General features: G+C 43.6%; 1 protein-coding gene across 1 annotated transcript; it reads right to left on the bottom strand.

Annotated features, from left to right (window-relative positions):
- Positions 1 to 4,186: 4,186 nt before the first annotated feature.
- CCKAR (cholecystokinin A receptor) lies at positions 4,187 to 12,054 on the bottom strand. Its single transcript, XM_069494883.1, has 5 exons — positions 11,718 to 12,054; positions 10,796 to 11,047; positions 7,724 to 7,985; positions 5,932 to 6,059; positions 4,187 to 4,930 (listed from the first exon to the last, which is right to left on the bottom strand). Exons 1-5 carry the CDS (start codon positions 11,827 to 11,829, stop codon positions 4,395 to 4,397), a joined length of 1,290 nt encoding a protein of 429 aa, XP_069350984.1. The 5' UTR covers positions 11,830 to 12,054; the 3' UTR covers positions 4,187 to 4,394.
- Positions 12,055 to 12,475: the final 421 nt, after the last annotated feature.

Below are 12,475 nucleotides of genomic sequence, written 5' to 3'. Positions count from 1 at the left end.
CAGTGACTATATAGAGCAGGCTTTAATAAATGTTATTCCCCCTCTCAATCCTGGGCCAATTTGTTTTCAGAGTGAATTTTTATGACTACATTTTAACTGGAATAGGGCTGGCATTCCAGGGATGAGCCTTCCACATGTTGCTCTAGGAAGTCCTCACCCAGCAGGGTGTGGGAGCTTGGAGACTCCACTCTGGGACCTTTTTTGTTCTGGGCCTGGCAGTCTTGGTTATGTGCTTGGGTGTCAAGGAGCTTCTCTGATTACAAAATCAATGGGAAGCTGATGAAATTAAGGGAGGGTGTGGAATAATAAGAGGATAGCAAATTCTGACCCACTGAGGCACACAGTATCAGAAATAGGGTGACAAGCCCTCATCTCTCATTATGCACAAGGGGAAACTGATACCCAGGGAGTGGGTGTGACTTGCCTGAAGCCACACAGTAAGTTAGCAACAGCCACTGAGATTGGGACACAGACTTTGGGACTTCCAGTCCAGAGCATATCCTTTTTACCTGTAGAAGTGGCTTTTATGAACAGCAAACTTGAAAGCAAAATTTTCTGGACATGATATACAGGGTGGATGACTGGAAACAGAATGCAACTGCCCAGTCAACTTCGTCCTTTATCAAGCATTACTTCACTCTCTGCACAGGAGCCTCTGGTTGGAAAGGCATGCCCTGCCCAGAGGCACCAGGAGAGGACCGGCATCAAGGAACAATGCCATTCGAGAATGTATTCGTTCATTAACTTATCCATTCATTCCCTGAAACATTTATTAAGCACCAGTTATGTCCTATGAACAATGCTTCTTGTCTGACCTCTCTTCCTGGGCAAAGAGGACAATGTGAAATTCTACCCAGGCTGGGACTTCCAACAGCTGGGGGCTGGGCATGGAGTTGTGGGGCTTGGGCTGGCCCTTGGCTTTGGGAGCAGGTTTAGGAAACCAGGAGGCTTGTTCCACTTGAGGGAGGGCCAGGAAGCCAGAGAAGAGGAAAGAATGCACCTCATTTAGAGCTGAGAGCCAGCTGCAGGGAGTCAGCAGACGTAGCACAGGTTCAGGGAGGCCCAGAAAGGCTCCCAGAGGTCCCCAGAAGGGCCCTGCAGGAGAGCAGATGGCTGGAAGGGGACAGCCAAGGGAGCCACATGGCTTTGATAACATTTATCAGTGCTAGTAAGTGAACTGGATACTTTAGCATGGATTAGGCATACGGTGATGGTTTTTTACTGTTCTTAAAGGGAATGAGAGCGGGAGGAGCCCCCAGCCAAGGGATCCTACAGATCAGTGGTTCCCAACCCTTTTCTATCTGTGCCCTAACACCGTTCACAGGCACAACACCATCTCATTAGTAACACACGCCGAGGAGGAAAGAAAAATGGGAGGAAGCGATCGCAGCAAATGCTCACACATCCGAACCCTGGGTGGGGATGCGTATAGAGTTGGGAAAAATCTTCTAGAAATTCTGTTACCACCCTCTTCCCCCAGGAATGTGCCTTCTTCTCTTGTTGGGAATCACAGCTGTGGACAGAAAGAGAGGGCGCCAAAAGCAGGGGAGGTGCAACAGGAGTCAGCCACAACGTTTATTGAACACTCATGGTGTGCAGAGCACGGGCAAAGCGCTAGAAGGAAATACAGTAGCTGTTCAACAGGTATCGAAAGCCTCACAAAGTTACATTTCATTTGAATGCAGGGGACACTGGTTAAGCCTACAAGACATGTGTAACCAAACCACAGAAATACATCCATGCTCATTCAGCACTACATGTTTACTAAGCGAGATTACCACGGCAACTGGGGCATGAAAAGCCACCAAGACACAGCAGCTTAATTAAAGAGCAAAGACACAACTCTCCATTCCAGTGCTCAGGTTCTAACTTGCCACTATGTGATGAATGGAAGTTACTAGAAGACACCAGAAAATTCCAGAAAATTGACTTTTTCTTAATTCTGGTAGCCACTTTATTTCAAATTCAAATTAGTAATCTAATTTAGCATGATAGAAAGGCAGTTAACTCAAAAAAGTACTAGAATAGCATTATGTTAAAAAAAATTTTTAAGGAATAAAATTGGACTTTCCCAAAGGTCAGACACAGATTCTAAAAGTAATAGCTTTTTTATTCTTTCTAAAGAAAGCTTCTATATGTGAAAGACTTTCCAATAAATTTAGTGAACAAAGGCATTTTACTGCTCAACATCAGGGAAATTTTGTTTATATTTTTATGTGCTTTTTAAATATTTTAAAGTAGGCTTACCAGATAAAATACAGATGTATTTTAGTGCACAGCTTGTAGTCATACTAAAAACTATTCATTGCTTACCTGAAATTATAATTTAGCTGGCATCTGTATTTTTATCAGCCAAATCTGGGAACCTTATTTTTAGGTTAACATACCTTTGGAACTTGCAGAGGTTCCCAATAATTGGGGGCAGGGGGCTAATTTATCTTCATTTATATGCAAACACTGTCAGAGGGGAAGACTTCTTCTTCTGGCAGGAAAAATGTAGATAAGCTAGGACTTAAATATTGGAGACATTTTAATTTCTTACACCTTTTATCATTACCATTGTAGCAGTACATGTTTCAGTTGGCTGAATCTTTAACCTTGAAATCTTTGACTGACATGGCTGGTGATAGCTAATTAAATTATTGATAGATGGCAGTCTGAGGAACAGTCTGCCTTGAAAAGTCCCTTGTAATAAATAGTTACGCCCTCAATAATTTCTTCTCACCTAGCACAGAACCATTTCCCCACCTAAAAAACAACATGACACTACTCACATCTTGTCAAATTATACATCTGTTATGCTATCCATCATCACTTCTTGGCACTCTCCTTTCTTATCCCCGCCCCAGAGATTTTTCTGGACTCTTGTGTGCCACACAAGAGTGTCAGGCCTGGCTCAGTGGATGGCCATGCCCCATGAGAACAACAAAAAGCAAAGCTCACTTCTCAGATGCTTAGAGGCATGAAGCTCGACTTGTTTTTTGTTTGTTTACTTCTCACATTAGCATGTAAACTTGCTTCTTTCAAAAATGTCCATGTTAATTTATTTAATTTATCTAAGCAGAGAGGAAAATGTTGCTCTGAAAACAGAAGCAAGTGCTAGTAGCCTGGACTGACACATACTATTCTAGAAATGTGGTTCCTGGTTTCTGAATGCACAGCTCGTATCATCTTTGAGATTTCTACATAGAGGAGAGAGATTTCAACACTAATTTTGCAAAGAAATGAAGTTCCCATGAAATTTTAACTGTTAAGAAGGAATGTAAAATGGTAACACTTGCTGAATTCCAACATCCATTAACTATTCTTTTTTTAAAAAAAACACAGCAACGAGTATACTTACATGCTTCATTTACACATATACATAAAATTAACCAATTACTAGCAAGCACAAAGGTTGCATTTAAAGGCATAGACAGCTTTGATAATCAAAAGCTCTTTGTTAACTGAGGCCAAGTATGCCAGTTTTGATTCTAAGCCTGATTATACATGTTTCCACCCTTGGCCAGGTACATGTAACTTATAACTCCCATTTGTACCTGGAGGTCCTTTTTGGAAAAGAATAAGTGTAGAAGAATGTGAGGAATTAAGTTGAGGCAAAGGAGTCACGAGGTTTAATGTCAGCACACAAAGGAGAAATTATTAAGTAATATATATCATTAAACTAGAAACAGTCCTATGCACCTTCTGCCACTTAACATTCCTCATAGTAAGGTAGCATCCCACCGAGCTATGTGCCTCATACTCTTTTCTTTTTAGAAATGTTAAGCCCCAAATTCTGTCTTTCAGACAACATTTCTTATGCTATTCTGGTGATGACATAAGCTTCTGTCTCTGAGTGTCCTTGACCAACCTCAGGCTGAAGAAATCAGGCCGTTCTGTCACCCCAGACAATGGCCAGCGAGGGTTTGCTGCGTGTTCCCTCCGTGGTCACAATGAGGTGGGTGGCTACGGGATATACAAGAAAGAATGATAGACTCCCCATGGGCCAAGCAATCACCACAATTCTGCATGAGCAGAAAAAGCAGAGCACAGAAATGTGTGGGCGTCAGAGCCCATCATGCATGTTCTAGAACCTTCTAAAGCGCAGTAGGGTCCACATCTTCATTCTCAACATGTGCTTGGCCATTGCATTTGCAGCATGAGCCCCGTGGGACTCCTGCCCCTGGCCTGCTGAGGTTTTTCCGATGGTGAATGTTACTGAAAATTTCCTGCCTTGAACTGCCTGGAAACCAAGTCATGGCCCCACCCCAGCAGAGCTTCCCCTCTGGAATCCAGAGGAAGGATGAAAAGCAGGCAATGAAGAGTTCGCCCTGGAAGCGAAGCCTTCCTCCTCCTGCTCTCTTCCTCTGCCCTCCTGCCCTTCCCCTTCCCGGCGGGCGGGAGGGCCGGGCTCACGGGGGCGGCGCCGAGGCGCTCACCTGGCTGTACGAGTACCTGGTCAGGGAGGCCCCGGTCGTCCTGCCTTCCTCCTCCTCCCCCGCCTCTCCTCGGGCGCCTGGGGGCCCGGGATTGGGGCAGCAGGGGAAGGTGGCCAGGAAGCCGAGGCGGAAGCGTTTGTTCATGAAGCAGTAGATGATGGGGTTGACGCAGGAGGAGGTGTAGGAGAGGAGGAGGATGAAGGAAATGGGGGTCCCTGAGAGGCGGCGCTCTGCAGAGGCGGTGTCGTAGGCCCGCCAGGCGTTGGCGCTGAAGATGGGCATCCAGCACAGGAAGAAGAGGACCACGATGACGATGAGCATGCGGATCACCCGCTTCTTGGCCATCAGGTTGGCGGCGGAGCTGCTGCTCCGCACGCGGTTGACCCTGCCGCCGCCGCCGCCGGAGGACAGCTGCCGCAGCGCCAGCTTCCTCGGGTGCCCGGGCTTCTGCAGGTAGCACCCGTCGCTGTCCTCGTACCTGCCGCTGCTGCCGGTGCTCGGGTTCCTTTCTGGATGGGCAAGAGGTGTCACTGATCGTTTGGGATGGGTCATGCTGGACGGAAGGCGTGACTCCCACCCACCCCCGCCCCCATCAGGAGGGTCAACCCAAACTTAAGTATCGGGCGGCACGTTGGCCCCACGCGGATATGGGTAAGCACGCATCTATGCTAGTTCCCGCCTTCACATAAAAAGCTACTTAAAACGAATAAAATAATATATACGTAATATCACATATAATAAAAATAATGGGCATGTAGATTAAAAGGCAAAAATTATTAAAGAATGAATGAATATTCATCCTCTTCTCCTTCCTTTCCTTAGCTCCGCAGGAGGACGTTTCCTGCTTGCTTGGTAAGATTCCAGATTGCTTTTATTGTGAGGAATCTGGGTAATAAGAGAAAAACCCCAAGGAATCCGCCGGAGAGACTAAGTTATCTCCATAGTAATGAGCTGAGTGAGGGGGTGGAGTGAAAAGGGAAAAGGTTATGTCAGCGAAGGTGCTGGGGTTAATTTCAGTGGACAGTGGGTTGTAAGGAACCGGGAAGGAGTGAGGCTTTGTGGTAGCTTCAGTGTGAGAATGGAAGGGAGGAGAGAGGATGGGAAAGGAGGTAAAAAGCTGGACTGTACGTTATAAATCAAATCTCTTCCAGTCCCTCTGGAGAGACAGGACCAGATGGGAAGCATAACACAAGTAGTTTGGGTTGCTGAAGGGTGTCCATTTGAATGTAACTTTACAGAAAGTCCGGGACACATGGGCCCTCAGCTTATAATTGGGTTATGTGTATATTATTTTATTCCACTCAGAACACTTTTGAAAGGAATTATTTCCCCATTTTACAGATGAGGAAATAGAATGGGTCTCATGCCTGTGCCTTATAACACAGAGTCCCGTAAGAATACTTTGAAACATCTCCAATATACTCTATATACACTCTGAGGATATCTATTTAAGTTACAGAAAACAAGCTTTTGAGCTCTTTGGGCATACATAAAGCTAAAAGATCATTACCTTTAGCAGATTTCTTCTGGCTAGCCTCGAATTTTATTCCTTGGTAGAGTTCTAAAGAGATTAATCCATATGCCACCATCATCACAATTCCAGGAATAAGAAAGAGGATGAGTAACAGGAACGTGTGCCTAATAAAATTAAAAGAAATCTAATAACCGGCAACTCTAGGCCTTCACACTCTAATAGGAAGTAATGAATAGAGTTCATCTTTATTTTTACTGGTCTGAGCAAACACATTAATTACTAATATTTAATATTCTTGGAAATTTCATGTTTAGAGATTCAGTCATTGTAAGTTGTTTACTTTTCTTTTCAGATGATCTCTGATGAAGGACTAGTTAAATTAGAAAAGTTTGGCATAATTCTGTGCCTGTAACAAGTCTACATATTAAAAATAATGAAAGCTTAAAGAAGAGAAAGCTGAGACTTCAAGAGATTAAATAACTTGTCCAAAGTCACATAGTTAGGGGCAGAGTTGGAATTTGGACCCAAGCAATATGACCCTAGAACCTTATGCTTTTAAGCATCACAATATGTAACAACAGAATAATCAAATGCTTAGGAAGGGATGATGGAAAACCTTCTTGGTTTTGTAAAACATGGCATTCCGGCTGTTTATGACCTATGAGCAGCTCAGAAATTTCCATGGTCATTCATTCTCCATGACCCTGTGAAGCTGGCACAGTGGCATAGTCGTTCTAGTGCCTGGTGAGTTAGAGCTATGCTTTCTCTAAACATGTTTGACTCCTGAGGAATCACAGCCTCCTCCTTTATGAGTCTGGCCCCTAATCATTTTTGCAGTCTGGCATGTGTTAGGTTATACAATTAGGCCATAAAATTGTCAGAGGCTCATGGTGGCTGGGCCATTTCTCATTTCAATTAGACATGTTTTGATAAGACTCCTTTTCAAGTCTTGGAAATAACTCTTTCGTTTGCAATATAATTCTTTTTATGCAAGCACTACTTCATTGAAATAAAAGGCAGAAGGTAAAGATAGCAGAGATGATCTCAGTTTGGGGCTGTTTCTGAATGTCTAGTTCCGTGCTTCTAAAACATCCTTGGAATTAGTAAACATAATACCCTGAATTTGTGTAGCCTTTTTAGAATATTATTTTTATATACATACTCTCCTTTGAACCCTACAGCCACACAATGAGGTAGATTTAAAACATATTTATATTATTAACTCCTTGGAGAGATAAGGAATCTGAAGCTCAAAGAGGTTATGTGAATTTGCCCAAGGTCACCCAACTAGTGAGCAAAGGAACCAATATTAGAATATTGCCTTTTTATTTCTGGTAAAGTGCTCTGGACAAGCACCAGAACTGCAGCTCTAAGAAAAACCACTTAGGATTTTGGACTCTCTGTTCTATCTTCAATTCTTTAGAAAATCATAGCTCTCCAAGTCATCTTGCCTAACCCCCAACTAGAGCATTTAGAAGCATAGTGATTAAGCACAGAGGTTCTGCCTGTTCTTAGGTCTGTGAGTTTGGGCAACTTAAGCTTTCCAAATCTCAGTCTACTCACCTTTAAAATGTGCATAATAATAATACCTACCCTATAGCATTTTGAGGGGATTAATTGATTAATATACACATAGCATTTAAAACAGAGCACTACAGCTAAGTGTTTGCTATCACTGTTATCCTGGAATGAGGTTAGAATGACTCTACCCAAAAAGTTTCCAGGAAACTTATCCTCTTACCACTCTGGGTAAGGCATTCCAGTTTTTCATAATATTGCACAATTATGTCAAGTTGTATTTAAAAAACTAAACACAATGCAGCCTTACCAGGACTGCTGCATAACATCATTTGGCAGTAGAAAGCGGCACATGTTTGCAGTCTGGTTGTTATTTTTGGTAAAAGGCACCAAGCTGCTATAGATGGGGTATGGAGTCATGATGGTGAAGGAAAGGCACCAGGTAGCGGCAATCACCTTCAAAGCGTGAGATTTTGTTTGCCAGACCCGGGACTGTAAGGGTTTGCAAATTGCACCATATCTCTCCAGAGATATGGCTACCAGATTAAAGGTGGATACACTCACAGAGGTGCCTGGGAAAGGAACAAAGAAATTCGTTATGTTGACTCTGAAATCCAAAGTTTATTTGCACATTAGCTTAAACATATCTGATCTGCACAGGGTTGATAGCAAAGGAAAATGCTCAGAGGGTAAAGAAATATTGTGTATGTATATTTTTAAAAGATGATTTATTCCTAGCTTGGTTCCAAAAAGGATTTAAAGGCAGTTAAAGAAATGTATTTACAAATGCAGCTCATTGCCAATTTTTAGATAAGTTAATTGAGCTTTGATTACAACCTAACTCCTGCTTAGGCTGGAGGTGTTCATTAATTAATAACCGAGGAGATGAAATGTGTTCCTAACCCGCAGAAGAGGTTTTTGAGAAGCCTGAAGAAAAGCTCTAGTTTTGAGCATGATCTGCATAGTTAAATTGACCTTAAAAACCCAAGATTCTCAAGCACTCTGTGACCCTGGAAGGTCACTGGGATCTGAGCTGGAGGCGTTAAAACTGTTTCTGAAAATTTCTAGTACACAGTGTGCTTAAGAGCGAAACATTCTAAATTTCAAAAAGCAGTTTGTTGAAAAAAATACATAGCAAAAAAGATGGAGGGGGGAAACTTCCGTACTGTAACTAAAGGTTTCTCTGCATGGGGGGCCTAGGGTCTTCCTTCTCATTCTTTTTTGCTTTTCTGTACCGTTTAGAGTGAGCATGCATCACTGTTACAGTGGGAAAGACATCAAATATACCTTATTTAAAAACATATCAAAAAATATTAATTTCCCCTAATTTTTGTATTATATAATGCATGCTTATTATAATGACTTATTATCCCCTTAAAATTCCCTTTAGAAACCTTCAGCTATAAATTCTGTTAATTTTTCTGATTATCACTTACTATGATTTCTTAAACCTCAGAACTAATATAAATTTGTGGTCCTTAGATTCTCACTGTTTTTATGGATATAAGTTAATTCTCTGAAACTATGTCCAAAAATGTCTTTTTTCTAGGGAGGCTAGCACTAGCTTTCCTTAGAGTCTTAAAGGAATCTATGACCCCAAAATCATTATCTAAAAACTCATGTCGTAGGGTAGGATTTGCTAAAGTGTTGATGACATTTTGAGTCAAGAGTATAGTCCAAAACTCCATAGAGTCAAATCAGTGTAATGGGTTCCCTATAACTGTAGACTCACTGTCAGGCAAGCATTCTTTTTCTTTTCTTTTCTTTTTGCTACAAATTAGGAGTTTAATGAATGTTAATTGTTATTAATAGCATTGAGGAGACAGCAAAATTGAGAGAAGAATCCAAATCACTGGAATTAGAAAACCAACAAAATCCCTATAGTATTATAAATACTTTCAGAATTATTTCTTTTGGGCATTGAAAATCCTTTTAATTGAGTTGAAATTAACACAACATAAAATTAACCATTTTAAACTTAAAACTTCTGTGCCATTCATAACCATGCAAACACTAATTTTAAATCTCCTTTTGCATACTCTGGTTATGGTTCTCAAATAATATTACCATAAGATATATATGGATGGGTCTTAGGAGTCTAAAGCACTATGAAATGCTAGTTATTATTGCTTAATTATTTAACAAATGATCCTTTTCATTTGTAAGTTTTTTTTTTTTTTTGAGGACTTGAACACAGATTGACACATTCTTGGTATTTGTCTGTGGCATGAGGGTCAGTAATTCATCATCATTTTGTCTGTGCTGAATCCTGCTTCCTCAATTGGGAAAAATAAAGACTTTGAAAGCTTTCCGGTCACTGAAGCCTGCCTTAGCCCAACCCAGTTCTGCGTATTTTACAAGGCTTGGGTCAGAATGAAAAATAATTCCCACCTCTTGCACTTTCCCAACAGTTCTCAGAAAGGGCGAGGGACAAGGCAATTTGGCAGACAGAGGAGACCGAGAAATGTGTTCTTATTCTGCTTCAGGAGAACCACAGCAGTTGGCCCACAGAGCCAGCGTGCTCGCCACTGTGGTGGCTGCTAATACGGGTTCAGATCCCAGCTCTCTTACCGCCTGTGTGTTTTTAGGCACATTATGACCCTCTCTGTGCCTCTGTTCCCTCCGTGGTGAGACAGGGAAGGATATTTACTTCATGGGGTGGTTGGGAGATAAAATAAGATCAAGGAAATAAAAGCACTTAGTACAACATCTGGTGCACAAAAAATATTAGCTCTCGTGATTTTTCTCATTTTCATGATTTTGATTGGCATGGGCAGAGAGCCGCATGTCTTCCCAATCAGGGTCAGCTTAGTGGCCTCACAGCCCCCACGAGCAAATTCAATTCCTCATTTAGGGGGCGATCTCTTTCTCTCCCTGAGATGGTTCCAGCTTTTAGGGGAACAGGCTGGGAAGTGAATCCTGAGAAATGAGTCTAGAACTGTGATGGAACTAGTCTTCCGATAGCCCCCCACTCCCTAAGAAAACAAGAGGAACAACAGCAAAGAACCCTTCTCCACGACTCTCACTGTCCCCAGAAGCCGTCACTCAAGTTGCGTGGAGATCAGGGTACCACCAACGGCGTCCAGAAAGGGGTAGAACAGCTAGAAGTCACTTTTGAATCCCTCTTCCCTTGGAACAGAAGTGAGCAAAATCCACCTCCTCTGTGTTTTCACATTAACTTATTTCACTCTTAGAAACTGACCTCTGACACGGATGATGACTGGGGACTGACTTCTGGGGACGTCTGAGGACCGACTCACTGCAAAGCAGCACCTATGTCCCTGCTCACAGCCCCGCACAGCCAGCTCTGCGTTTGGCGCTCAGCAGGGCTCCCCCTCGGTGGCCGAGTGGGGTCAGGGGCGAGTCACCCGCAGCAACTTACCCATGAAGTAGGTGGTGGTCTTGCAAACAGCGCTCCCGAAGATGAAGTCCTTGAGCAGGTTGGGGATGAGGTTGAACGGCATGCAGAAGAGGCAGAGCATGAGGTCGCTGACAGCCAGGGAGAGCAGGAAGATGTTGGTGACGGTCCTCATCCTCTTGTTCCGAATCAGCACCGTGATGACCAGCGTGTTTCCGAGCACGCTGAGCAGGAATATCAAGGAGTACAAGAGAATCTGCACTGCTGGCCGCCACTCTGCAGGGATTTGCAGGAACAGGACGGAGGGATGAGGTTATGAGAGCAGAATGCTAAAACCTTAGCCAGGGGTTCCTTCCTGCCCATTTCTGCCACCCCTCCCCACCCCAGGGGTGTACATCATTCAACCCTGCGATTCCTGTTCTGACAACATTTTACAGAAACAAACTGAAGAAAGCACAAAGTGAATCATTTGTTTTTAAAAGGTGGGTTTGTTAAAGGACCACTCAGGGAACCACTTTTTCTTAAGAACAAAGCTCACGTGAACAGTGATTGCTTTCTTTCCTAGCTGCTAAGCACTATTTCGCTTTAGTCAACTCACGCTGGGTTCCCCCCAAGAAAAGGCAACTGCTATGTGGTGACAGCACCTTTTCTGCGACGCGTGTAAGTTCAAGCTCAGACACTTGTACTCCCTTCTTGCTGCTCTCAGCTCTTCCTGCCACTGCTTTTGTCCCCCCAGTCCCATTCATGAATGCCCAGCTCTACCACGGGGAACAATATTTGACTCTATTCTGCTTTCTGATCTCTTATCCAAACTTCTGAACATATGACTTTATCCAGCCTGGTCTCAAATGACTCTGTTATATTTTCTTTATCAGCCTTTGCCTCTGCTGATTGCTCCCGCAACTCAGTGGTTTTCGGAATTAAAATAACAGTCTCTGACACCTACCTTTGGAAGAGTGGGGCTGATCCAAGCAGAAAAGGGTCTCATTTTCCAGCCCGAGTTCGCAGGGAGGAGTGATGTTGCTTCTATTCACAAGAAGGCTGTCAACCACGTCCATCCTCGTCTGCTGCTTTCCAGCAAGTGCCAGCGAGCTGGCGAATTGCTCACTCCCGGCTCATTCCTCTAATGACTGGGGAGTCTCCCAAATGCAATCTGCCGTGAAGGGGCAGGGAGGGAGTGATTTCCAGGTGTGGGCTTTTTCAGCCATTCCTAAAGGCGGCTCGAGGTCACCACACTCAGTCCGGCTGGGCAAGCATTTGCACTCCTGTTGTGGAAAAGGCAGCCAGTGCAAGCCAAGCCCACTCCACCTTCCAGGCCCACCCCGCCCATTCCCGGGCCAGTCTTAGGGCCCTGAACACGGAGACAGTCTGGCTGCAAGTTAACCCTTCCCAGAGCATGGCTGCTTTTATGCACATACATGAGTACACGTGCATAGACATACACACACATGCTTCCCCAGTACCTCTCTTCTCTGTATAGGAACCTGTCACCGTCCCTGACATATGCAGAAGAAAGCCCAAACTGGCTGCGTGAGACAGGGACAATTAACACAGTAACAGATACAATAATGCAGACCATCAGGCCTAAAGGACGCGGAGGGACTGTGTTTCTCCCTCCTTATATAAAAGCAATTAGTGCTTTTTTAGCTTTGGAACCTTGCCCAGCAATGTGTGTGGCTATAACTGCAGGGTGGTTGTTAAGTT

This window comes from Eulemur rufifrons, chromosome 19 (genome assembly GCF_041146395.1).
Source record: "Eulemur rufifrons isolate Redbay chromosome 19, OSU_ERuf_1, whole genome shotgun sequence".
NCBI classification, from domain to species: Eukaryota; Metazoa; Chordata; class Mammalia; order Primates; family Lemuridae; genus Eulemur; species Eulemur rufifrons.
The sequence above is the reverse complement of the archived record's forward strand: the minus strand, read 5'-3'. Positions and strand labels throughout refer to the sequence as shown.

What these genes read in the sequence shown, in the direction of transcription:
- CCKAR (XM_069494883.1), bottom strand. Translation starts at nt 11,829, where the DNA reads ATGGACGTGGTTGACAGCCTTCTTGTGAATAGAAGCAACATCACTCCT. An exon ending in GATGTTATGCAGCAGTCCTG is followed by an intron (nt 6,060 to 7,723) that starts GTAAGGCTGCAT and finishes TAATTTTATTAG; the next exon opens with GCACACGTTCCTGTTACTCA. An exon ending in CCAGAAGAAATCTGCTAAAG is followed by an intron (nt 4,931 to 5,931) that starts GTAATGATCTTT and finishes TTGCCCATCCAG; the next exon opens with AAAGGAACCCGAGCACCGGC.